The sequence below is a fragment of the Anolis sagrei genome, chromosome 6 (genome assembly GCF_037176765.1).
Source record: "Anolis sagrei isolate rAnoSag1 chromosome 6, rAnoSag1.mat, whole genome shotgun sequence".
Classification (NCBI taxonomy): domain Eukaryota; kingdom Metazoa; phylum Chordata; class Lepidosauria; order Squamata; family Dactyloidae; genus Anolis; species Anolis sagrei.
The window spans coordinates 132943966-132968470 of record NC_090026.1 but is presented as its reverse complement, the minus strand read 5'-3'; the positions used below and the strand labels follow the sequence as shown (position 1 = coordinate 132968470).

The 24505-nt window shown below is 44.7% G+C and overlaps 1 protein-coding gene across 1 annotated transcript; it reads left to right on the top strand.

Moving 5' to 3' along the window:
• Positions 1 to 5291: 5291 nt before the first annotated feature.
• Positions 5292 to 12878, top strand: LOC137097406 (uncharacterized). The gene is made up of 3 exons (XM_067470444.1): positions 5292 to 5681; positions 7065 to 9992; positions 12078 to 12878. Exons 1-3 carry the CDS (start codon positions 5585 to 5587, stop codon positions 12761 to 12763), a joined length of 3711 nt encoding a protein of 1236 aa, XP_067326545.1. The 5' UTR covers positions 5292 to 5584; the 3' UTR covers positions 12764 to 12878.
• Positions 12879 to 24505: the final 11627 nt, after the last annotated feature.

The window sequence follows — 24505 nt, the reverse complement described above, 5'->3', positions numbered from 1 at the left end:
CTTCCAAGTGTTGGTTGCCTTCTCTGGGATGTCCATGCAGGCATGAGTGAGTGTGTGTCTGTGTGTGTTGTGGTGTGATTGGGAAAGGTATTCAGTTATATCCATGGCACCCATCATGTTTACAATGTGCTTGCCCTGGGAACGGAATATCTGGTTGCGTTTCTGTGCTGAGAATAACCGGCTCCTTCTGTGCAGGCTCGAATCTCTGAACCAAGAGGGCTTGGCCGCATTGAAAGGAATTCTCCCCTTTTCTGAGATGGGCCTTGACTATGTCCTTTCCCCCACACAAGAGGGAGCTTCTCTCTTCCTCCTTTCTGGGAAATGCCGTGAGTGTAGAGAAAGTGAAAGCACCACGGCTTCAGCACCAGTGCCAAGATCCAGTCTGCCTGCTGCTGTCGTTCTTGCTGCTCTTCAGAGGCCAAAGGAAGCCTGGCAGTCCAAGTGAGTGGGGGTCTTGAGGGTGGGGGTCTTCTCAGCAAGCATCAGGCGTAGCTGTGGTGGAGAATGGGCAGAGTTGGTGCCCGACGCTGGTCTTTGGGGTGGCCTTCATGGTGTGATCTTGTATTCATGCCTTTGGTGGGATTTACAAGAATGGGCTTCATAGTCACATAGAGTGGCCGCTTCTTCTCGGAATCACCAAAAAGGAGAAGGAAGCCCAGAAGGACCCGGTGGAAAGGAGGCTCCAATTTCCACCCCCTCCCCCTCTGCCCAGGAATACATTTGGGGCAGAGGAACTATAGCACCTATGAGGAACATTCTGGTGTTGCTGATCCGTGGGCAATCTCAGGCTAAAAGGAATGACCATGGTGAGCTACCAACTGGTGCACACTCCCAACAGCTTCTCCACTTCGATCTGGTTTTAGGCCTGGTCACGGAATGGAGATAGCTCTGGTCGCCCTGGTGGATGATCTCCACAGAGAACTAGATGGGGAAGTGTGTCCCTGTTGCTTCTCTTGGACATCTCAGTGGCTTTCGATACCATTGACCATGGTATTCTTCTTGGTTGGCTCTCTTGAATGGGTTTTGGGGGCACTGTGTTGCAAAGGCTCTGCTCCTTCCTGGAGGAGTGTATTAAGATGGTGATGTTGGAGGACGCCTGCTCAGACCCGGGAGGGCCTTCGCACAGTTAAAACTTGTGTGCCAGCTGTGGCTGTACCTCGAAAAGCCTGGCTTGGCCATGGTGGTCCACACCTTAGTTACATCCAGAATGCACTACTGTAATTCACTCTGCATGGGCTGCCCTTGAAGACAGTTTGGAAACTTCAGCTAGTGCAAAGTTGGCTGCCAGATTACTACCTGGGGTGGCCACAGAGAACATACCACGCCCCTGCTGAAGCAGCTCCACTGGCTTCCGACAAGTTTCCAGGCTCAATTCATGGTGCAGGTGATTACATATAAAGCCCTCTAGGCTTTGAGTTCAACCTATCTTTTTGACTACATCTCTTTCTACGAACCGGTGCGGGCTCTGAGATCAACGGGGAGGCCCTTCTCTCAGTCTCACCACTGTCTCAGGCACGGTTGGTGGGGATGAGAGAGAGGACCTTCTCCGTGGTGGCCCCCTGGCTCTGGAATACCCTCCCAAAAGAGATTAGATTAGCTCCCACATGAATGTTCAGACAGGCCTTTGGCTTTGAGTAGGCTGAATGGGCCCATATGAAGCTGACACTTGGCACCTTGTGAATTGATTGATTGATTGATTGATTGAAAACATTTATATTCCACCCTTCTCACCCTGAAGGGGACTTAGGACGGAGCACGGCATATATAGGGCAAACATTCAATGGCAGGACATGAATTAAAAGGCACATACACCCAGAACTGTGTAGATTTCAGAAATGCATGCAGCAAAACTTGTGTTCTTACAAAATGCCTATGGAAATAAGTCGGATTTTCTCTCTTTCTCTATTGGGGGGGGGGGGGCGCTCTGTCAATGGGTTTGGGAGCCCTGCCTATCCCTTATGGAGGGCTATAGCACCCCCTCGTGGCTGCCGTTGGAGCAACCGTAAGTGATTCGTGTTCAGTTAGAATCTGAAAAGCCAATGGGATTTTGGCCTGCATCAAGAGGAGCATAGTGTCTAGATCTAAGGAAGTAATGCTACCCCTCTATTCTGCTCTGGTTAGACCACACCTGGAATATTGTGTCCAATTCTGGGCGCCACAATTCAAGAGAGATATTGACAAGCTGGAATGTGTCCAGAGGAGGGCGACTAAAATGATCAAGGGTCTGGAGAACAAGCCCTATGAGGAGCGGCTTAGGGAACTGGGCATGTTTAGCCTGAAGAAGAGAAGGCTGAGAGGAGATATGATAGCCATGTATAAATATGTGAGAGGAAGCCACAGGGAGGAGGGAGCAAGCTTGTTTTCTGCTTCCTTGGAGACTAGGATGCGGAACAATGGCTTCAAACTACAAGAGAGGAGATTCCATCTGAACATGAGGAAGAACTTCCTGACTGTGAGAGCCGTTCAGCAGTGGAACTCTCTGCCCCGGAATGTGGTGGAGGCTCCTTCTTTGGAAGCTTTTAAACAGAGGCTGGATGGCCATTTGTCAGGGGTGATTTGAATGCAATATTCCTGCTTCTTGGCAGAATGGGCTTGGACTGGATGGCCCATGAGGTCTCTTCCAACTCTTTGATTCTATGATTCTATGATTCTATGATTCTATGAAACAATGAAGAGGATCCTTGCATTTGTTTGTTAAACAAGTTCACCAATAAGGTTGTGCAATTGATACAAAAATGTTTCTAAAGTTATTACAAAGCTGGGGGGAGTGCACTGCGGTGCTGAACTTTGTTTCTGAATTGTTTCTAAAGTGTACTTTGTGAAAATTTAGTTACTATAATAGGATTAATGAAATGTTATTATTTTGTTACAGTAATTGCACATGCAAATAATTACTATATGTTGGGAATCAGCTTGTGTTTGTGTTTCAGGATCCTAATGTGGGAAATGATGAGGGAAATGATGTTGCCAAGACTGAGGTACAAGATGGAGATGGTTTGGTCAATGGTTTTCATACAGAAAATGACAGAGAGGCCCCATTGCAAAGGGCAGTTTCTCATGAGAATATCCCTGCTGGGCCTAGCAATGGTGGTTCACTCCTTCTCTCTGTGAGTTCTCAAGATTTGGATTTGGAAAACAATCTGACACTTGGGAATTTTCATGAGCAGCCAGATAGGGAGCTGAAAAATAGGGGGATGGAGATTAGCCACGATCAACAACAAACTCAGTATTTACGTCGCTCCGAAAGGCTGCGTCTGATAAGAAGGAAATATGGGGGGGACGGGGACGAAACCAATTTCTGAGTTTTGGGATATAAAGTTTGCGTCAAGGGAAAACCTGTCAGATCAGGCATTGTTTGGAAACCAAGTTCTTATGCTATGGAAGTCTTGTTCAAGGGATCTTGTTTCTGTGGAGTTTTTTTTAGCCTTTTGGATTGTTTTTGCATCCTGTGTGATTCCTGTCTGGATTAATGCTCTCTTGGATTGTTTTTATTTCTCGTGTGGACATTCCTTTGCTTTACTACTTTTTATGGACTAATTACTTTTTGAAACCTTCTGATTTTCTTACAAGCATTTGTTTCTTCTGGCTATTTACTAAGCTTCAATTAAAGAAGATTTGTTTCTTCACTCTTTTTGTGGTGTGTTTTCAGTCAGAGGGCTTCTTCTTGACCTGGAGTGCAACACCACAATTGGGGAAACTTCAGGGGCTCCTTTCTCCTTAATTTCTACAGCTATTGGGGTGGAACTTGCTAAAATGATAGAACACATTTGCAACTCTTAACCCTCCAAATTTCAGAATGTTTTTCTTATCCATGGATTTTTAGGAAATTTTCAAAATTTTTATAAACAACATTAAAAAAAAACTACAAGAGCCATCTCCTTGAATATTCTATACAATGACACAAGGTAACAGGGGATCATTTTCCCCAACTTTCAGAAATATTCATAGTACATCTACTTATTTTAAGAAATGTAAAAAAAGCTTTTACAAATAACATTTGCCACAACATTAAACGTTTTACATATTAACCAATGGGGAAAAAAACAATATTAACCAGTAGGGCTGGGCGGTTTCGTTTCGTTAATTCGTAATTCATTAATAATTCGTTAATTTTTTCAATTACAAAACGATAACGAACCATTCTGGAGCAATTTTTTTAAAAAACGAATTTTTAAACACGTTTCGTAAATGCTTCGTATTTCGTTATTGTATTCGTTTCGTTATTGTTCTGAGGTCGTTTTGTTATTATTTCTGCATGTCTGGGGCAAGTTTTTTGTTTAATTAGTGAAAAAAATTATAATATCACACCAACAGTCAACAACAGAGGGAGAGGGAAGCTTCAGAAGTTTTTGGAGGTTTTTTCGCGTATTTCGCGGTCGCGTCCGCCATTAACGAATCGATTCGTTATTGTTTCGGAAATCGATTCATTAATGTTTTGTCATTTTTTTCACATTTACGAAATTTCGTAAATATCAAACTTTTTAAAAGGAAAATTTTGTAATTATTTTAAATATTGAAACGCAAAACCCCCCCAAATACAAATCGATTTTAGAAACAAATTTTTGCGTTGTTACCCAGGCCTATTAACCAGTTCTACGTTTTCACAGAATCCCTGATTTGGAAGGGACCCCCAAGGGCCATCTAGTCCAATTCCCTGCTTCCAGGCAAAAGGGCACCATCAAAACTCCCCTGACAGATGGCCATCCAACCCCTTAATTAAGTAATGTTCTTAACTACAAGTTGTTCATCAGTCAGATATTTGTATTACAGGGATTGCCTGTAATTACTATTAGTTCTATGACAAGGGTGTTCAAACACTTTCCAGAGAAAGGAGATTTGTACTTTATTGTTAGCATTTTCCTTTCCATCTAATGGTATCTCTCTAGGGTTCCTAATCAAGGATGTGGATAATATTGTATTGTTGAAGGCTTTCATGGCTGGAATCACTGGGTTGTTGTAGGTTTTTCGGGCTATATGATCATGTTCTAGAAGCATTCTCTCCTCACGTTTTGCCTACATCTATGGTTCACAACCTCTGAGGATGCTTGCCATAGATGTAAGTGAAACGTCAGGAGAGAATGCTTCTAGAACATGGCCATATAGCCCGAAAAACCCACAACAACCCTGTGGATTATATTCTTTCTGTCTCATCACTAGAGGACTTTGTTGCACCTTGGTAGACCAAGGAGATGGCTTCTCTTACTGTGTACTCATGCTGTCTATTGGGGGGGGGAGGTATATTTTTGCCAGGGGCCAGCACCATTTTTGGAACAAATGTTTCCTTCTTTACTGGAAATTCACTGGGGACTTGTCGCCAACAGCCCAGAGACATCCACAGTGCATGGACAACCAGGTTGAGTGGCACTCTGCTATGTCACCAGCCAAGTGACCAATCTTGCCATTGCTTCACAATGCAATATCTGCCAGAAGCACCCTTCGCTTTTCTGGGAGTTACTTTTGTGGTTCTGTCCCTGACTGTCCTCTCCATGCTCCTCTCTTTGGCCACACAATCTGTGCTTCTTCCATCACTCCTCTTGTTTCCAACAGAGAGGCAGAGGGGAGAGGGACCCCGGGGACCTGAGCCATGGCCCTGTCAGAGGACACCATTGTGATGCCCGCCTTGGGCCGCCCCTTCCAGTTGGGAATGCTCTACGACTGCCGGAAGGACACCCTCATCCCAGGTAAGGGCCGACCTCTCAATGCCTGAGGTGGGCAAGGAAATTTAAGACAATGGACACATACATAGACTTTGAAGGATCCCAACCGCTTCTAGACTTCAATTCCATTCAGACCTGGGCTGACATTGTCACTCCATTTTTTCATTGCAAGTGCATATGTTTGTGTGTGTGTGGCAAAAAGGGAACATCTGCAAAAGTGGAAGAGAAATAGAGGACACGTCAGGGTTTTAGATATTTCTGTGCCCGTTATTTTCATGGAGGGGTTTCCTTTTTATTCCCCAGGTGTTCCTCACTAAATTCAGGGCTGTTGGGTGAGTTCCTGTTTGACCGGGCTTGGAACAGGCAAGAAAATAATTATTATTATTATAATTATTGTTATTATTTCTTACCCACCTCTCCCGATGGCTCGAGGCGGGTCACAACACAATTAAAAACACACATTCAAATTCAGTTCCATAAAAGATACAGATCAAAGCATTTCTGTAAAATACACATTAATCACACAGGACAGAGACCAAAGTTTGAAATTCATGCTTAAAGACTGGCTGGGTAGGCCTTCTGGAAGAGAAAGGTCTTTACATGGTTTTTAAATTCCGACAGCTGATCTAACTATTGGAGCTCTACTGGCAGGTCATTCCACAGTCTTAGGGCGGGTGATGAAAAGGTCCTCTTGGTGAGAGTTGCCAGTTGGGTTCAGTCTGGTTGGAGCAGAAGCCCCACAGAGGACCTCAATGTGCAGGGCGGATTGTATGGGAGAATGTGATCCTTTAGCAACCTGGTCCCAAACCATGTAGGGCTTCTCATTGGAGCTCTACTGGCAGGTCATTCCACAATCTTGGGCCAGCTGATTTATTTATTTATTTATTTATTTCGGGCATTTCTACCCCACCCTTTTCACTCCCTAGGGGGGACTCAGGCCAGCTTACATCCGGCACAATTCGATGCCAACAATTACAATAAAAAGCAACAACAATAATCACGGTAATTAAAAACATACAATTAATACAATATCAACCAAAAAGCCAATCCAGTGGCCCGCATTTACTGATGAAAAGGTCCTCCTGGTGACAGTTGCCAGTTGGGTTCTGGCTGGTTGGAGCAGAAGCCCCACAGAGGACCTCAATGTGCAAGCCAGATTGTACGGGAGAATGTGATCCTTTAGGCAACCTGGACCCAAACCATGTAGGGCTTCTCAATGCTACATGATTTTTTTATTGTGTCAGAAGCAGACTTGGCCGTCTGAAGAGAGGTTGCCCATGCGTTGTGCAAACACAATGATTTTTCATTCCTCCAGTGTTTTCAGAGTGAGGTATTTGGGATGCCTGCATTTTGTATTTCTATCTGTGTATTGCTGAGCTTTGTCTGTTTTCTTCTGCTTTGTTCCAGGGATCACCCTTTGGGACCTGAACTCCCTTAAGAAGGATGTTAGCATCGGACCCCAACCAAAAACGGAATTCGAGATCATTGTATCTGACTCTATTGATGACAAGGCCTCTGCCCTCAATGTCTCCGCCTCCCTCAAAGCCAGTTTCCTGGGAGGACTGGTTGAACTGGAAGGATCCGCCAAATACTTCCAAGATACCAAGACCTCCAAGCAACAAGCCAGAGTCACCTTGCAGTACAAAGCCACCACTGAGTACAAGCAGCTGACCATGAGCCACCTGGGAGTCCAGAACATTGCTCACCCAAGTGTCTTTGAGCATGGGACTGCCACCCATGTTGTCACGGCCATCTTGTATGGAGCCCAGGCTTTTTTTGTCTTTGACCGAGAAGTGTCCTCTTTTGAGTCTGTGCAAGACATAGAGGGAAAGCTCCAGGCTGTGATTAAAAAGGCAGTATCTATAGAAGGAGAAGCACATGTGAAGGTGGATGAGAAAGAGAAAAAACTGGCTGAGAACTTCAGCTGCAAGTTCCATGGAGACTTTTCTCTGGAGAGCAATCCAGTGAGTTTCCAGGATGCCATGCAAGTGTACTCCACTCTTCCCAAAATGATGGGAGACAATGGAGAGAAAGCTGTGCCCATCAAGGTATGGCTGTACCCATTGACCAAAATAGATTCCAGGGCAGCCAAGATGGTGCGAGAGATCAGCCTAGCACTCATCTTTGATGCCCAAAATATTCTGGAGGAACTCAGTGAAATTGACATGAGATGTAGTGACCTGGGGAAGAATCCCATTGCCAACGCCTTCCCAGAAATCAAGAAGAACGTCCAACATTTCCAGGACCTCTGCAAGCAGCACAGGCAGATTTTTCAGAAAGAGCTGGCTGAAATCTTGCCTTCCATCCGGGGAGGAGGAAAAGAGGAAGGCGTCCTGGCAGATGTCTTGAGGTCTGTGAGCCAGTCTCCCTTCAACAGCCGAAAGCTCCAGGAATTTCTGAAGATGAAGGAGGAAGAGATGGATTTTGTGAAATCTTACCTTGCTATCCTCAGTGGGATAGAAGTCCTCTCCTCTCAGAGGAAACTGAATGAAATAGTGCTTGACCCCCAGAATGAATTTGTCATCAGCTTTACATTCACTTCTTTACATGATGAGGAACCATTTTTAGCCAATTTACAACATTATCTTCAGAAAGAAGGTGTGGAAGAAAAAGCGAACTCCAAATGCCAGGCCTGGTTTGAGTGCAAACAGATATCCCAAAGAGCTCGGAAAGCTGCCAGATCCATTTCGGACTTTTCCCGTGTCAATAAGTCACGTGAGAAAGTGCAATTTGTTGTGTCCTCTGTCCCAGACAAGGACAACCCAGGAGCTTCTGTTTACTTCTATGAAGACGGAGAGCTGGTCAATTGCAACTTTGACCTCCCCTCAAAACCTCTCCCTCTTCTTGTCAGTGGAATTAGACATGACAGCGTCCAGCTGACCTTTCAACCAGCCAAGTATGGGAGAGAGAATATCACCAGCTACCAGGTAGAGTACAGGATTGAGGGAGAAGAGAACTGGAAGACTGTGAACACGGAGAGCAGCCAGGAGACCTTCCTACTAAGAGGTCTAAGCCCAAACACAGAGTACCAGTTCCAATACGCTGCGAGGTGCAAGCCGGGCCTCAGTGAGACCAGCAACGTCACCCAGTCTGTGAAGACCCTTCCCGTTGGACCTCCTGGGAAACCCACAAAAGTAAGTGTGGGGTCCTCCGTGATTTCTATTTCCTGGGGGAATCCCAGTGCCATCGGAGTGGGAGTTGTTATACAGGAGTACAAAGTGGAGTACAGAGTTGAAAATGAGAATGGTGAAGGAAAAGGTGAATGGAATGAGAGACGGACGGGGAGAAAAATAGAATTCTTCCAGATTAGTGGGCTGAGTCCTCAGTCACTCTACGGACTCCGAGTGTCCGCAGTGTGTGCCAATGGGGATCAGGGTGTTCCCAGTGAAGAGGTAGAGGTTTCTACATCCCTGCATGAAGAAGAGAAGGACAGACTGGTTCAAAAATATCTCCCAAAAAGCAGGCTGGTGGTAGAAGGACAACCATCAACCTATGTTCTTCCCTTAAAGGAGACATCTGCTGATTCAACATCCCATCTGACATATTACCTTGGAGAAGAGAACCCAAGGGTCCCCAACAAAGTCATCATGATAATGGGAGCAACAGGGTCTGGGAAGACCACCCTCATCAATGGGATGATCAACTACATCATGGGTATCCAATGGGAAGATGAATTCCGATTCAAACTCATTCACGAAGAGACCCACAGAAGCCAAGCTGAAAGCCAAACTTCCAACATGAAGGTCTATGTGTTGCCTTATCAGGAGGGATTTCAGATCCCCTATTCCCTCACAATCATTGACACCCCAGGATTTGGTGATGCAGAAGGTATAGAGCACAACCTCTTGTCAATAAAGGAGATCAGGCACTTTTTGTCCACATTGCCAGATACCAACTACCTGGATGCCACCTGCCTTGTGCTGCAGGACTCTTTGGCTTGCTTGACACCTGACCAGAGATATATGTTTCACTCTGTGCTCTCCAGTCTGGGGAAGGACGTGAAGGACCACATCCAAGTCCTGGTCACCTTTGCAGATGGACAGACCCCTCCTGTCCTGGAGGCCATGAAAGCAGCCCATGTGCCGTGTGCCAAAGATGCCAGTGGGACTCATGCCCACTTCAAGTTCCATAACTCTGCACTCTTTGCCAACAAGACGGAAAAGAGTGGAGGCATCTGTAACTTTGATAAGAAGTTCTGGAAAATGGGCTGCATGAGCATGAAGATTTTCCTTGATTCATTGTACACATCACAACCTAAGAGTAGGATGTTTTTGAAGAAAGTCCTCCAGGAATTGAAAAGACTGGAAATTGTTTGGAGAACTCTGAATCACGAAGGTAAGAGAGAGAAGGCAGCAGGAATGTTGAGTAGAAAGTAGAAAATACTGTGAAAGTGATTGAAGTCTGGTATGGGTTTCATGTCTTTAACTTGCAATAATAGCAAGCCTCCTGTGCACACCAGAGCCCAAATGAATGTGCCAGAAGGTTTTCTCTTTCCATGTTATTAGATGAGACGTTGCCAGCTCAACACTGCCTTGTTGGGCATGGAAATTGTTCAGTGGATGATCACCTGACTTTAGTTGTTCATTCGTTCAGTCCTTTCCGACTCTTCGTGACCTCGTGGACCATCCCACACCAGAGCTCCCTGTTAGTCGTCGCCACCCCCAGCTCCTTCAAGGTCAATCCAGTTATTTCAAGGATACCATCCATCCACCTTGCCCTTGGTCGGCCCCTCTTCCTTTTTCCTTCCTTTTTCCCCAGCATCATTGTCTTCTCTAAGCTTTCCTTTCTTGGGATGTGACCATCTTGGCCTCTAATCTCCTTCCCTCCAGTGAGCAGTCAGGCTTCCTTTCCTGGAGGATGGACTGGTTGGATCTTCTGGCGGTCCAAGGCACTCTCGGAACTTTCCTTCAGCACCACCGTTCCAAAGCATCTCTCTTCCTTCGCTTAGGCTGAGATGTTCTCCAGCTGGAGTTCTTTGGTCTTTAGGGCTGGAAATCTTTGGAGACTGTTCTCCCCCGGAAAGTCTTGGATGCTCTTAAGACTGTTTTCCACCGGAAAGTCTTAAGGGTTGAAGCTTTTGTACAAGGGAAGCTTGCACACATCCTGTACATTAGCTTTCCTTGCTGAGACTAACTAAAAAATGGCTCCCTTCCCAATTGCCCTGAGCAAGGGGCGGGACAAAAACTTAACGATAATGGACAGGTGACTTGCCCTATGACTGCAACCAAAGGAAGCCACCTGTTTGCAGAGTCCCTGAAACCTAGGACTGCAAACAAACATTTAATACAAAGCAAATGAAATTGGAGCTCCTGGTACAGCCGTTCCAGAACATACTTAGTAAAAACAAGACACCCCCTGAAAATAAGCCATGGTGTGTCTTCTTGAGGAAAAATAAATATAAGACAGTGTCTTATTTTGGGGGAAACACAGTAGTACTAATAAGTTGGACAACCAATTTCCTTCCAAAGAGATTTCTCTTCTAAACAAAGCTCCATGCGGTAAACACCATACCGGCATCTTTCAATAAAACAACAACAATAAACCAAAAAAAAGTATTTGCTGGTGAACGTAATGCGCAGCCGCAAAAAGCGTGCTCTTTGTAATTTGGACTAAAAAGGTGCGAATTCTAGTGGCTGCATGTTTAGAATTCCATCTTTAAAAGCAAAAGTGTTAGAGAACACCAAAGCTGTCAGCCGTGGAAAAGAAAACCTTGGGGCGCATCTATGCCGTGGAATGAATCCACTTTAACTTTAAGAGGAGCTCCAGGTGCTTCTGAAGTGGCTTCCCCTGTTGCTTTGGTTCAGCACTACGATTACCATATTGCACGAATCCAATGCACACCCTAATCTTGGGAAGGCAATTCAGCCAACTGGCACACATAACTTTCCTTACCCAACTTAAAATCATTGAGGGGGTTCAACTTTTAAAAAACCCAGCAACATTTTGAAGTGAAGGCCTCTCAATATATACGAGTTATTCTACACACCTGAATATTCCGGAATTGCATTACTTTGTCTGCCGAGACAGATTGGTCCATAGTACATGTTATTTGGAAATCTAACATTTTTGTGCTGCGTCCCTGATATACAGACTGGGCCTTGGAAATCCTGGGTGCTGAGCCTAGTCTGCCCGAGGGGTTCAGCCCCCTCCGTTCCCCCTCCCCTGCCAGAGAGCAAAGAAAGAGGAGGAGGAGGAGGAGAGCTCACCTTCAGCCTGGGGGGTGAGGGGTTGGGGAGGGGCTTTGGCCCCTTAAGGAAGGAGACACACCCCCCCCTTCACATATGGCCCTCAGGATACCTTTATTCCCGCATAATCGCCCTTTGGTTTCCCATCTTGCTTCATGGGTTCTTGGGTCAGAAGAATAAAAGTGGGCTCCCCTTGTCTGACAACATCTTCTCTTGTTCTTCTCCCTTGTTTCAGACACTGAACTGAGGATTGTCCTCGTGGGGAAAACTGGAGCTGGGAAGAGCGCCACAGGAAACACCATCCTGGGACAGAAGCACTTTAAGTCTATCATGTCATCCAGATTACTGACAACAACATGTAAAAAGAAGGAGACTGTAATTGATGGCAGGAAAATTGTGGTTGTTGATACTCCTGGGTTTTTTGACACCGGTGTAACACTGGAAGAAACTTCCAAAGGACTTGAAAAGTGTATAAAATTGTGCTATCCAGGTCCACACGTAATTATACATGTCATGCGCTTGGCCCGTTTCACTCAGGAGGACAAAAACCACAATATTTTTCACTTTAATGCCAAGGATTACATGATCATGTTATTCACCCGCAAAGGAGATCTGGAAGGAAAGCCTTTGGAAACATTTTTAAATGAAGAAGGTGCATTTCTTCGGGAGGACATTGACCGATGTGGGGGGCGTTGCCTTGCTTTCGAGAACAAGGCTGAAGGTGAGGAGAGGGAAGAGCAGGTGAAGGAGCTGCTCAGCATGATCGATGCCATGCTGGAAAAGAACAGCCAGGCCCCCTTTTACACTCAAGAGATGCTAAATAGGGACCAAAGACAGATACAACACCAACGTCTGGAATGGATGATCGGAGAACAGTGGAAGAAGAACCAACGATTGTTAGAAGCATACAAAAACCTATGAAATAACCCTTCGATTTTCCTATTACTTCAACGTACTCTAATAGATGCAACCATGTTGCCTTTTCCACAAAATCCAAAACACACCTTGGTGATACTTTTATCAGGCCCAACCCTTCAAAAAAAACAAAAAAAAAAAAAACAAAGGAACACTATGAACCAAAGGTCCATCCATGTAAGAACGTGCAAAAGGCGCATACTCACCGATGAACCAGTGCCTCGCATTTCATTTTTAACCTTCGAACAACATTCACGGACAGATGTTCTCACAGGTGAAGCCATTTTAAATCCCTATAGAAGTCCAGATTGTCCTATGGTTCTCTAAATAACATACTGAGTCAATTGGGTGGGGAAAAGGGAGAGGAGGTAACGTTTATTTACCAGCTGGTAGCTAACTGCTAGTAGCACAACCAGCAGCAGCCACGGCGCCTGGAGTATCCCAAAGCGCTATCCACCTATATGTATTATATACAGGGTTAGTCAAAATGAATAGGCCAATTCGGCTACAATTAATTTTCTTATTGGCCTATTCATTTTGACTAACCCTGTATATAGATCCATTTATATTCCATTCAATTCCTGCAATGATTCCATGCAGCAAATACTATTCCTAATTGCTTCAGGGGATGAATGATAGTTGACTGATTTCTCATAGCTTCTGTTTCCATATGTTTATTTCTTTCAGCTAATATTTGGGATGTATGATTTTGGGTGCAAAATGTATAATGTTAGGTATCTTCAGTGATTAAACGCCCGATGCTTAGGCAGTTTTGGAATTTAGTGATGTATTTCTTTGCTCCTCTGATATAGCCCTGTATTGGTTACGCTGAACTTTTGTGAGAAAATACATGAAATAAATAGTCAGATTGTGACTCTTGATGGAATGGAGGCATTATTTTATACCTCTGTCAACACATCGACAATGCTATGCCCAGGGCCTTCCTGGAGGTTTCATTTCAGCTCTGCGTCTGTGGAAAACCCCACAGCGTTCATTCCTTTTTCCACATGAGTGTCGTATATATAAGATAACAGAAATACAGACAGAAACAGACAGAAAAAAAGAGTTACTAAAAGCAAGAATGATCTCCCTCTGCCTCAGAAAGACAACAAAAAGACTACAGCCATGAACAAGACTCTATCTAAAGCACTCATCCTATCCTATGAAACATACACTATTAAACACATATGAAACATAGAACAACACGGATTCTTTCTTTGCAACCTTGAATGAACTTTCCCTTGGAAATCCTGAGCGGAGGGCCCTGTTTGGCTGGGATTCCCCTTTTGCACGAAGAGGGAACCCTCCAACCCTCCCTTGGGGGGCCCTGCTTCCCCAAGTCTCCTCCTTTGCAGGACTATTTATGGTTTATTTATTATTTATTTACGACATTTCTATGCCCCCCTTCTCACCCTGAAGGGGACTCAGAGCGGCTTACCAGATATATGTACATACAATATATTATATTATATATTACTATATCGTACTATACCATTATATTGTAATATTATTAGTAATATTACATGTGGTATATAATATATTATTATAATATTGCATTATTACTATTATATTGTATTACATTATAATATTTTGGTCGTGTTGAGAAACTGCAAGTCACTTCTGGTGTGAGAGAATGGGCCGTCTGCAAGGACATTGCCCATGGGTCTCCTGGATGTTTTGATGTTTTTACCATCCTGGTGGGAGGCTTCTCTCATGTCCCCTTTGCATGAGGAGCTAGAGCTGACAGAGGGAGCTCATCCGCACTCTCCCCGGATTCAAACCTGCGTCCTGTCGGTCTTCAGTCCTGCCAGCACAGGGGTTTAACCCACTGCGACACCGGGGCTCCATTATAAATATTAGATGTATATTATATTATATTATTACATTATTATATTATATTATTATATTATATTATATTATATTATATTATATTATATTATATTATATTATTAGTAAAGCACAGGAGACAAGATGGAACTGTCTTCTGCCTCCCTCTCTCTTCACTTCTCAAATGAAAACTTGGGGGTCTCGCTGTGGCCGTGAGGGCTGGTTTTGTGATCCGTGCCATATCTCCACTTGGGGCAGGTGGTTGCATGGGGTGGACTGGACTCCATGACACATTTGGGGCTCCTTCACGAAGATAAAATGACCAAGATCAGAAGTAAACGAGAGAGGGAGCAAAAGCTGGAGAGAAAAGCCTGCCAGGAGCAAGAATGGGGTTGAACAGAGAAGCCGGAGTGGAACGTGTGTGACTGACTGTGTATCTGTGTGTCTCTGTTATACAGAAATGTGTATGATGGTATGCAGAAACTTATGATGTAGTGTGGACGTAGCACACCTGGATTTCAGGAAAGCCTTCCTTCCTTTGACAAGTTCTCCCATGCCCTTCTGCCAAACAAATGAGTCAAATGCAAGCTAGGCAAAACTACAGTTAGATGGATCCATAATTGGTTAAGAGAAGGAACCCAGAGGGTGCTTCTCCCCAAGGCTTCCTCCTCTTCACTCTGGAAAGAATTTATTTATTTACTTATTTATTTACAGTATTATTTATATACCGCTTTTCTCACCCCCCCGGGGGGGGGGGACTCAAAGCCAGGCTGCTTTCTGCAAAGCCTCCTGTCCCCATCCTTGCGCTCCACAGATACCTCTGGGCACACAAAGCCAAGGAGGGACACAACCCACAGCACAGGCATCATGGCTTGTCTTCCAAGTGTTGGTTGTCTCCTCTGGGATGTCCATGCAGCCATGAGTGAGTGAGTGTGTGTGTTGTGGTGTGATTGGGAAAGTTATTCGGTTATATCCATGGCACCCACCATGTTTACAATGCGCTTGCCCTGGGAACGGGGTATCTGGTTGCGTTTCTGTGCTGAGATCAACCGGCTCCTTCTGTGCAGGCTCGAATTTCTGAACCAAGGGGGCTTGGCCGCATGGAAAGGAATTCTCCCCTTTTCTAAGAAGGGCCTTCACTAGGTCCTTTCCCCCACACAAGAGGGAGCTTCTCTCTTTTCTGGGAAATGCCGTGATTGTAGCGAAATTCAAAGTGCCACGGTTTTAGGACCAGTGCCAAGATCCAGTCTGCCTGTCGCTGTCATTCTTGCTGCTCTTCAGAGGCCAAAGGAAGCACTGCAGTTCAAAGTGAGTGGGGGTCTTGAGGGTGGGGGTCTTCTAAGCTGGCATCAGGCGTAGCTGTTGTGGGGAATGGGCATAGCTGGTGCCCGGCGCTGGTCCTTGGTGGCCTTCACACTATGATATTGTATTCATGCCTTTGGTGAGATTTACAAGAATGGGCTTCATGGTCACATAGAATGGGCGCCTCTCCTCGGAAGCACAAAAAAAGGAGAAGGAGGCCCAGAAGGACCCGGTGGAAAGGAGGCTCCAATTTCCACCCCTCCCCCTCTCCTCAGGAATACATTTGGGGCAGAGGAAATATAGCACCTATGAAGAATGCTCCGTTGTTGCTGAGCCATGGGCAATCGCAAGCTAAAAGGAATGATCATGATGAGCTATCAACGGGTGTACATTCCAAACAGTTTCTCCACTTTGGTCTGCTTTTAGGCCTGGTCACGGAATGGAGATAGCTCTGGTCACCCTGATGGATGATCTCCACAGAGAACTAGATGAAGGAGTGTATCCCTGTTGGTTCTTTTGGACATCTCAGCAGCTTTCAATATCATTGACCATGGTATCCTTCTGGGTTGGCTCTCCGGAATGGGTCTTGGGAGCATTGTGTTGCAGTGGTTCCACTCCTTCCTGGAAGATCGTACCCAGATGGTGATGTTGGAGGACACCTGCTCAGACCCCTGGCCCTTGACCTGTGGGGTCCTGCAAGGTTCCATTCTTTTTCCCATGCTCTTCAACATCTTCATGAAACCGTTGCGCAAAATCATCCGGAGTTTTCTCTTTTCCACCAAATTCCAGGGAAGCTCCCCTGATCCTGATGTGAGAAATGATGAAGGAAATGATGTTGCCGAGGCTGAGATACAAGATGGAACTGGTTTGGTCAATGATTTTCATACAGACAATGACATAGAGCCCCCAGTGCAAAGGGCAGTTTCTCATGAGTATATCCCTGGGCCTAGCAATGATAATTCTCTCCCTCTCTCTCTCTCTCTCTCTCTCTCTCTCTCTCTCTCTCTCTCTCTCTATGAGTTCTCAAGATTTGGGTTTGGAAAACAATCTGACACCTGGGAATTTTAATGAGCAGCCAGATAGGGAGTTGAAGAATAGGCGGCTGGAGATCAGCCAGGATCGACAACAAATTTACGTTGCTCCAAAAGGCTGCGTCTGATAAAGGGAAAATGTGGGGGGAAGCAAAACCAATTTCTGAGTTTTGGGATATAAAGTTTGCTTCAAGGGAAAACCTGTCAGATCAGGCATCATTTGGAAACCAAGTTCTTGGGCCATGGAAGTCTTGTTCAAGGGGTCTTGTTTCTGTGGAGTTTTTTAGCCTTTTGGATTATCTTTGCATCCTGTTTGATCCCTGTCTGGATTAATGCTGTCTTGGATTGTTTTTATTTCTTGTGTGGACATTCCTTTGTGTTCCTACTTTTTATGGACTAATTACTTTTGAAACCTTCTGATTTTCTTACAAGCATTTGTTTCTTCTGGCTATTTTCTAAGCTTCAATTTAAAAAGATTTGTTTCTTCACTCTTCGTGTGGTGTGTTTTAAGTCAGAGGGCTTCTTCTTGACCTGGAGGGCAACACTATAATTGGGGAAACTTCAGGGGCTCCTTTCTCCTTAATTTCTACAGCTATTGGGGTGGAACTTACTCCCCTCTCAAGTAGCCGAGCTAAACCAGCTCCTTGGTTCACCGAGGAGCTGGCAGCGATGAAGCGAAGGAAGAGGAGACTAGAGCGCGTGTGGCGTTCGGACCCGAGCGAGTTAAACCGAACATGGTATGTTGCCCTTCTTAGGGCATATGCCGTGGCAATAAAGGCGGCAAAGAAATCTTTCTTTGCGGCCAATAATGCGTCCGCAAAGAACCGTCCGGCTGAGCTGTTTCGAGTTGTCAGAGGTCTATTAAATCCCACCACGCCGGATGGAAACCCTGACAACTCGACGGCCCGCTGTGAAGCATTTGCTCGGTTCTTTGCGGACAAAGTCGCTTTGATCCGTTCTGACCTGGACACCATGTTAACGGCAGTCTCAGAGGATGTAACACGAGCATCTGCTTATCCGATTTCGTTGGATTCATTTCAATTGGTGAAACCTGAGGATGTGGACAAGATACTTGGAGGAATGAGGGCAACCACATGCATCCTAGACCCCTGCCCATCCTGGCTTCTAAAGGAGGCCAGAGGGGGATTGGCCGAGTGGGTGAAGGTGGTGGTTAATGCCTCCCTTCGGGAAGGCAAAATTCCAGCCAGCTTAAAACAAGCTGTGATAAAACCGCTGTTGAAAAAACCATCACTGGACCCCACTCAATTCGTCAACTATCGGCCTGTTTCCAATCTTCCCTTTTTGGGCAAAGTCCTGGAACGTGTGGTGGCCTCACAACTCCAGGCATTCTTGGTAGACACTGATTATCTAGATCGGCACAGTCTGGTTTCAGGCCGGGACATGGTACCGAGACAGCCTTGGTCGCCTTAGTGGATGATCTGCGCAGGGAGCTAGACAGGGGGAGTGTGTCCCTGTTAGTTCTGCTGGACCTCTCAGCGGCCTTCGATATCGTCGACCACGGTATCCTTCTGAGACGCCTCGCGGGAATGGGCCTTGGTGGCACTGCTCTGCAGTGGCTCAGGTCCTTCCTAGAGGATCGTACTCAGAAGGTGTTGCTGGGGGACAACTGCTCTACCTCACAACCATTGACTTGTGGGGTTCCGCAGGGCTCAATATTGTCCCCCATGTTATTTAACATCTACATGAAGCCGTTGGGAGAGATCATCCGGAGTTTCGGGGTGCGGTGTTATCTGTACGCAGATGACGTCCAACTCTGTCACTCCTTCCCACCTACTACTAAGGAGGCTGTTCAGGTCCTGAACCGTTGCTTGGCCGCTGTATCGGACTGGATGAGGGCGAACAAATTGAAATTGAATCCAGATAAGACAGAGGCACTCCTGGTCAGTCGAAAGGCCGAACAGGGTATAGGGTTACAGCCTGTGCTGGACGGGGTTACACTCCCCCTGAAGACGCAGGTTCGCAGCTTGGGTGTGATCCTGGACTCTTCGCTAAGCTTGGAACCCCAGGTTTCGGCGGTGTCCAGGGGAGCATTTGCACAACTCAAACTCGTGCACCAGCTGCGCCCGTACCTTGGGAAGTCTGATTTGGCCACGGTGGTCCACTCTCTGGTTACATCCCGGATTGATTACTGCAACGCGCTCTACGTGGGGTTGCCCTTGAAGACTGCCCGGAAGCTCCAGATGGTCCAGCGCTCGGCAGCCAGGTTGCTAACGGGAGCGGCACTCAGGGAGCACACCACTCCTCTGCTGAGCCAGCTCCACTGGCTGCCAATTCGCTACCGGGCACAATTCAAGGTGCTGGCTTTAGCCTATAAAGCCCTAAACGGTTCTGGCCCTGCTTACCTCTCCGAACGCATCTCCACCTATGAACCGACTAGAACATTAAGATCGTCTGGGGAGGCCCTGCTCTCGATCCCGCCTGCGTCACAGGCGCGCTTGGCGGGGACGAGAGATAGGGCCTTCTCAGTGGTGGCCCCTCGGCTATGGAATGCCTTGCCGGCAGACATCAGACAGGCACCTTCGTTGCTGGCGTTTCGGAGAATGGTCAAGACCTGGCTGTACGAACAAGCGTTTGGCTAAGCAATGCAACTAATTAAGGAAGTCGGTAAATGGAACATAGGAACGGCACAACGACTATGAGAACGGATCCGATTTCAATTAAGACGCTATATATGTTGTTTGTTGATTTGTCCTGTCTGATCGTTAAATGTTGTGGATCAATGTCGCCGATCCTGTTGTTGTACTGTCGTGTTTTAATTGCACTGTAAACCGCATTGAGTCGCCTGCTAAAGGCTGAAAAATGCGGTATAAAAATGAAGTAAATAAATAAATAAATAAATAAAATGGTTGAACACATTTGCAACTCTTAACCCTCCAAAGTTTTCTTATCCATGGATTTTTAGGAAATTTTCAAAAATTTTATAAATATCATTTTAAAAAATTACAAGAGCAATCTCCTTGAATATTGCTTTGAATTTTTGCTGTTAGCTGGTCTGAGTCCCTCTGTGGAGGTGGAGAAGATCGGGATAGAAAAGTTTTAAATAAATAAATAAGTGACCAGGCTTGCCATTGCTTCACAATGCAGTATCTGCCAGAAGCACCCTTCACTTTTCTGGGAGTTACTTTTGTGGTTCTGACCTTTGTCTGTCTTCTCCCTGCTCCTCTCTTTGGCTAAACAATCTGTCCTGCTTCCATCACTCCTCTTGTTTCCAGCAGAGAGGCAGAGAGTAGAGCGACCCCAGGCACCTGAGCCATGACCCCATCAGAGGACACCATTGCGATACCCGCCTTGGGCCGTCCCTTCCAGCTGGGAATGCTCTACGACTGCCGGAAGGACACCCTCATCCCAGGTAAGGGCTGGTCTCTCAATGCCTGAGGTGGGCAAGGACATTTTAGCAAATGGGCACATACACAGACTTTGAAGGATCCCAACAGTTTCTAGACTTCAGTTCCATTCAGACCTGGGCTGACATTGTCATCCCAGTTTTTCATTGCAAGTGCATATATGTGTGTGTGTGTGTGTGGCAAAAAGGGAAGATCGGCAAAAGTGAAAGAGAAATAGAGGATTTTCCGTAAAGCTTTAGATCATCCATGTACAGCAAGTGGGAAATTTTTTGGTGAATTTCTTGCTGTTTGATAGCCCAGGCTTGTTTTCTGTAGAATTACTGACAGAGGGATCGTTGCAATGATGTACAGCAGTGGTGATAGTGAGTCACCCTGGAAAATTCCTCTCTTGATGTTAACAGTTCCATAACGTTCATTGCCCATGAACAACTCAGTTTTCCATTGTTTCAATGGATTTTCGGTGAAGTTTCTAATATTTTCGCAAACCCCGATGACATCTAGACATTTGATAATCCAACAATGTGGCAGTGAGTCAAATGCTTTTTTTTAATCAATCCAAGTTGTATAGAGGTTTGTTTTCTGGCTTCTGCAATTCTCCAGTATCATTTTGTCAATTAGAAGCTGATCTTTCGTGCCCCTAGTTCTTATTTTATTGCCTTTTTGTTCTACTGGCAAGATGTTATTTTCCTCCAAATAATCCTGGATTTGATCAGCTGTTATTCCTGTCAGCAGTTTGAACATTGTAGGCAGACATGTTCTTGGCCTATAGTTTCCTGGTATTGTCCCTTTTGCTGGATCTTTCTGTATCAAATATGTCTTCCCAGTTGTTATCCATTTGCTGATGTTTCCAGTTTGCAGCATCTCATTGAATTGTTCAGCCATTTTTGAGTGCAGGCTAATCAGATATTTAAGCCAAAATCTGTGCAGTTGATCATTGCCAGGTGATGTCGAGTTCTTGACTTTCTTCACTCTTTCAGTGATCATTTCTGTTGTTATTTCCAAGGTTCTCATTTTGTTATCTGAAAATTTATTTTTAAGTATTTTATCCACTCAGCTTTTTTGTTATAACCTTTTTCTGTTTCCCACAGATCTTTCCAGAATGCATGTGTAGCTTCCCCCCCCCCCACCCTGGTTTTTCATTTTTCACAGCCACCTGCTGATTCAGACTCTGGTAGAACCACCTCTGATCAGATTGGAAGAGTTGATTTTGTTTGTATTGGACGACTCTAGCTTCATATCGCTCAATTTTTTTGGCTGTTGCCGTGATTTGCTGTTTCACAATTTCAAGAGCTTCTTCCATTTTTCTTGTGTTCAGCCAATATTTTTTAATCAGGTTATTCTTTATTTTGACATTCTTCAGTTCTCCAATTCTTTTAGTTAGCCAATTCTTTCATCTTCTTTTGGATTTTGTTTTGATTCTCCTCCATCTTCACTTGGTCTTTCTTTAACTCCTTGGTTTCTCCATATAATTGATTTATGTCTTTTTTTGATTGCTCCATATTCTTCTTTTATTTCTTTTCTCATTTCCATCAATTCCTCTTGCAACTTATAATTCATATCTTGTTTCTGGGCAATTTCACATACTTCCTTTTGAACTGCATCTTGTTTTTGAGACAATTTTTGTATTTCTTTCTTTTTTTCTGTTTTTTTATTATTTGACACAATCTCATATATAATCAGAAAATATACGTTCAGAAATAATGAAACATGTCTAGATATGTATTTCTTTCAATATGTCTTTCATGTTCGTCTCCTCAGAACCCTGAGACGCTCTTCTCATAAGCATTTTCAAATCTTTTTCTTTTTCCATCTTCGCTTTTGGAGCAGCCATTTTAAATCAAAAGGAGGGGAAGGGTAAGATTTTTTTATTTATCACAGACTTAATATTAAAGATTTAATATTTATGTATATTTATATATATTTACCCAAATATAATCAATTATCATCAATTTAAATCAATTAATTCTTAATCAGAATAATTAAATGAATTCAGCAATTTTAACTTAATTTAATTTATATTGTTTCATAGATCAATTCCTTTTTTCTCAATTAATTTTTCAATTAATTCAATTAATGTCGATTGATTCAATTTTCATAAATTGTTTTTCCCAAAGCCCTTTCTTTCCAATAACCTCTAATTTCTCTCCTATTAAGTCTTGTTTAACCTCTCTATTAAGCTTCTTTTATCTCTATCTTCTACTCCCTTTCTTCCTCTCAACTCATGCCTCCCGTAGATCCGCTCCTGTCGTTTATCTCCCTTGCCTCCCATAGATCCATCATCTGACTTTCCCCTACTTCTTACCCGGTCGTCTGACTCCGTTCCCATCTCTTTACTCACTTCACCACTTGTATTCCTTCGTTATCTTCGGGGTTCCCCTTAATCCTGTATTTTATGTTAATTCTTTCCTTTTCTTTTCCTTTATTCTATTTTTTTTCCCCCACCCGTTTCTTTTTCAGCGCTTCTCTCTTCCGTCCCTACGTTTTTCCCAGCGCTTCTTTCTTCCGCCCTTACGTCTTGCATCTTACGTCACTCAGCTTCCGCTGTACGCCATACGTTGCCCTTCCTGCTACTGCCTCCGCCCTCCTTCTTTGCCCTCTTTGCATCTTTGCATCTATCCAGCTTCTGCTTCCTGCTTCCTCTTTTCCTTCGCGGGGTTTCTTTCCCCCCACCTACCAACTGGGTTGTTTATAGAGAAGCCGCCGTAGACTCAACAATGTGGTGCCCAAGGTCAGTAGCTCTTCTCTCTTTAATTAATTATTTAATCCTTTTAAATCCTTTTTTTTTTAATTTCATAAATTCATCAAATTAATACGGGAGTAGGTTCTGTCCTTTATTTTACATCCAATTTATTTGTTTATTTTCTTAAGATTTATCAATTCATGGATTCGTAGGTATGGTTAACAAGTTCCTTCAGTTCTTATATTATATTCTTATAATCAATTTGTTCCTCCCGAGAATTCATTAAATTTATTCGATAAGTTGTTCGGTCATCTATTAAGATTTCTAATTGAATTTCTTCCAATTCTTTGAGTCTCAATCCCGTTACCCAGGTAGGGGGAAGGGATAATCAATTCTGGACTCTGACACAGAATTAGTTTCTTGGAAACTTACGTCTCCTTGGTCTCCACGATTGGAGGTTTCTTCCATTTCTTTTCTTCTTAGAATTTAAAAGTGGGGAGGCCAGCAGTTATTGCAAACCCTTCCAGCTTGCTTCCCACAGAGAGGTCCGCTTGCCATTGCACTGTCCGGATCCACTCGATCTCTCTCTCTTGAGGGGGGAGAGATCTTTGGGACCTTCGGAACTGGAGAATGGGTTTTGAACACTTCCTGATCTCGATCCGTCAGGAGGTGAGAAGCTATTGCTCTACCAGACCCCTCTACATGGTTACACCTTTGAGGAGCTCCTCATTGAGGCTGTCCCGCCAGCATCTTCCCCACCAGAAGTCCCCAAACACAATGAATTTTCATCACATCCCTAGCAACATTTTCAGTCCTCCAATGTTTTCAGAGAGAGTCATTTGGGATGCTCACATTTTGTATTTCTCCCTCAGTGTTGCTGAGCTTTATCCGTTTTCCTCTGTTTCACTTCAGGGATCACCCTTTGGGACCCGGACTCCCTTCAGAAGGATGTGAGCATCAGACCCCAGCCAAAAACGCAATTTGAGATCATTGCATCTGACTCCATTGATGACAAGGCCTCTGCCCTCAATGTTTCTGCCTCCCTCAAGGCCAGTTTACTGGGAGAACTGGTTGAACTGGAAGGCTCTGCCAAATTCCTCCAAGATACCAAGACCTCCAATCAACAGGCCAGAGTCACCTTGCAGTACAAAGCCACCACCAGGTATGAACAGCTGACCATGAGTCACCTGGGAGTCCAAAACATCTCTCACCCAAGTGTCTTTGAGCATGGGACCGCCACCCATGTTGTCACGGCCATCTTGTATGGAGCCCAGGCTTTCTTTGTCTTTGACCGAGAAGTTTCCTCTTCCGAGTCTGTGGAAGAGATAGAGGGAAATCTCCAGGCGGTGATTAAAAAGGCAGTATCTATTGTAGGTCAAGGAGAAATAAAATCAGAGATAAAAAAGGAAGGCAAGGAGAAATCCCATGCTGAGAACTTCAGCTGCAAGTTCCATGGAGACTTTTCTCTAGAGAGCAATCCAGTGAATTTTCAAGATGCCATGCAAGTGTACTCCACTCTTCCCAAAATGATGGGAGACAATGG